Genomic DNA, 2,827 nt, shown 5'->3' with positions numbered 1-2,827 from the left:
TTTTTTCCTATTTTTTAACCACATATTCTCTTAAAAATCACTATTCAAAACTCTTTTTTCGACAATAATAATTATCTAGCATGATCTTAATTTGTGTGGGATCCACCTTGTATGAATTTTTGTGTAGGACCCATGACCTATAAGCCCCGGGCTTATTTGACAAACATACCCTAAATAACAAATAAATCTTAAAACTTAAAGAATTTAAGAACACGAAAAAAAGTTCCTTTCATTTGATAATTCAAACCATCTGTACTTATGTACACTAAATACATCAATCTGTATCCATTTGTTGAGCTGGCAAATCATCAATCCCAGTTTCAGAACCCGGATTCTCATCCCCCGATTCCCCGTCACCCTGACCCGACTCCGTATTAAGATCCGAATCCGCATCCTCCTCCCTCGTCTCACTGCCGCGTGCTAGAAACACGTGAATTCTCAGTCCGCCGCCTCCTCTCCTTAATTCATCCTCACCAGATTCACCTTCCTTCTTATCCTCCACCGGCATCTTGTACCGACAAACCGGGCATGATCCATGTAGCCCTAACCATTTATCGATACAACCTGAATGAAATTTATGCTTGCAAGGCATCTCTTTGACTTCTCCGTCGACCTCGAACTCCTCCAAGCAAATCGAGCACTCCAAATCCGGTTCAGTCACTTTCACAACCGGCAAAGACTCTATTGAAGCCTTTGATGCGGGTAAAGGTCCTTCTTTGGACGGGATTTCGCGGAGGATCGACTCAACGTCGACGGAGCCTTCAATCAGGGTTACGGAGCCCCTGGCTTGGTTTACAAACACCGCGATTTCCCGGGTGGCGGAGGTGTTGGAGGCGGCGGTGGCCAGGCGGATGATCCGAGGGAGGAGTAAGGCGGTGGCGCCGGCTCTACTGCTTAGATCTTCGATGAAATCTATGTCGAGTGATTCCGATTCCGACTCCACATGTGATTCTGATGAATCCATTCTAGTTTTCCTTTCTTTATGAATTTTTTTTTTTATTTTTTATTTTTTTTGGACGAAATTATTGTGGAAGAAAGGGAGAAAAAGCAGTTCTTGAAGTGATGCGTATATATGTGGACAAAGGGTCTGGGCAATGGAAGGATCTAGAATACCTCAACGGGTTTTATTAAAGGTTAAATTATGACAAGGCCATGTGGCTGTGGGTGGAATTTGATATTTTTGCAATTAGGGGTTTTGTTATACTTTAGCAAAATAATTAATTATTAAGTCCTTATTTGAGTCTCATTCTTTTAAGAATTCGTTTTTTTTCAAAATTTATTTTTAACAATATATTTTTCAATAAAAATAATATTACATGTAATTTTAAAACTTTTTCTTAATTTTTAATCATACATCCTCTATCAATCTACTATTTAAAATGTATTCATTCTTAAAAAATGGGGCTAAATGCATATTTAATTAAGCCCTTGTTTGATTCCCATTTTAAGGGAAATAATGCAGTTTGAATAATAAATTGATGGATAATGTGTGATAAAAAATTTTAAAAAAATTAGATTTATGTGTAATATTATTTTATTGAAAAATGTGTAGTTGAAAATGGGTTTTGAAAAAAATGAATTTTTAGAATAATAGGAATCAAACGAGGGTTAAGTAATCAGATGTTATGATAGACTACGAGTTCGTTTAATTGTCAATATTGTTCATCCAAAATTTTACTTTTGTGCTATTCGTTTAATATTTTTTCATGAAAAATATTTTCTTATTTTTGGTCATATGACCATATTTTTTTTTAAACAATAAAAATATTTTCTTTTGGGAAGTGGGCTTTTATTTCATAGGTAATTTGGCCTCTTTTTCTCTTTTATATATCCACTCTTTCTCATCTATCCACCAATTAAAAATGGACATGTATAACTTTTTTTTAGGTTAAAAATAAAATTAATCAAAAATATTTAATTAACAATTTTCATGTAAATAATTTCTCAGCAATTAAATTGTTTAAAATTTATTTTCCTTACATGTTATCAATCAAAACACATCGTAATTTTATTAAGGCTTTGATCGATAAGGATTTTGAGAATTAATTTTTTGACCTATAGGAGAAAGGGGGGGCCACCCGTAAAAGAAAAAGTCAAAACTTACGACTGAAATAGTGAAATAACAATCAAAAAATCAATTTTTTGGAGGTGGAAATCACTCTCAAACACCCCCTAAGTGGGATTCCTCGTACACACCTTGTCCCAAAATTGCACATTGCTTCGTCGGGATGGTGCGCTGTGGGGTTCAAATTTTTTTTTTTATTCAAATTTTCATTTCCAGCTCCTTGACTTTATCCATTTCGTCGCGAGAGTAAATTGGTAGCCCTTAAGAGAGATTTTGGGGTGAAGTTCATATAAAAGACCACACACTATACAAAAAAGTTGGTTACCTTCTTTTTTTTTTTTTTTCCACCTAGGGAAACCTCCATTTAGAATAATGCTAGGTGTATACCCTGACTGATAATCCTCTAAAGATGTACATTTAACATTTTTCCTCCATTTATGCAGATATTAGGCTACCGCAAAAAAAAAATGGTTACGGAAACATGGGACTAGTGTCCTAGGGTTTCTAGATTTCTTATAAGAATGGAGGAGGATCAGAAAGTTAATGTTAGGCCCGATGACACACTTCAAATAACACTAATCTCTTATCTGTGATCATACTTAGAGTTGTTGATCACTCAACGGCCTTTCATCAAGCCTTCAGGAGCACTACCTCCCATGACTTCCTCGATTAATAAATGTGTCAATATATGCCCACATACTCCAAGGTTGATCGATGAGATCTCTATTATTTGTACTAGAGTGATCAAAAAAATAAAAAAAA

The 2,827-nt window shown here is 35.1% G+C and overlaps 1 protein-coding gene across 1 annotated transcript; it reads right to left on the bottom strand.

Moving 5' to 3' along the window:
* Positions 1-203: 203 nt before the first annotated feature.
* Positions 204-1,127, bottom strand: LOC111375801 (E3 ubiquitin-protein ligase RING1-like). Its single transcript, XM_022998695.1, has one exon. It carries the CDS (start codon positions 962-964, stop codon positions 275-277), a length of 690 nt encoding a protein of 229 aa, XP_022854463.1. The 5' UTR covers positions 965-1,127; the 3' UTR covers positions 204-274.
* Between the last annotated feature and the right edge of the window lie 1,700 nt (positions 1,128-2,827).

Source organism: Olea europaea, unplaced genomic scaffold, assembly GCF_002742605.1.
Source record: "Olea europaea var. sylvestris unplaced genomic scaffold, O_europaea_v1 scaffold14158, whole genome shotgun sequence".
Taxonomy (NCBI): domain Eukaryota; kingdom Viridiplantae; phylum Streptophyta; class Magnoliopsida; order Lamiales; family Oleaceae; genus Olea; species Olea europaea.
Note: the sequence above shows the minus strand (reverse complement) of the source record. Positions and strands in the feature narration are given on the sequence as shown.

Bases quoted from the DNA above. Each gene is read 5' to 3' on its own strand.
- LOC111375801 (XM_022998695.1), bottom strand. From the start codon at position 964: ATGGATTCATCAGAATCACATGTGGAGTCGGAATCGGAATCACTCGAC.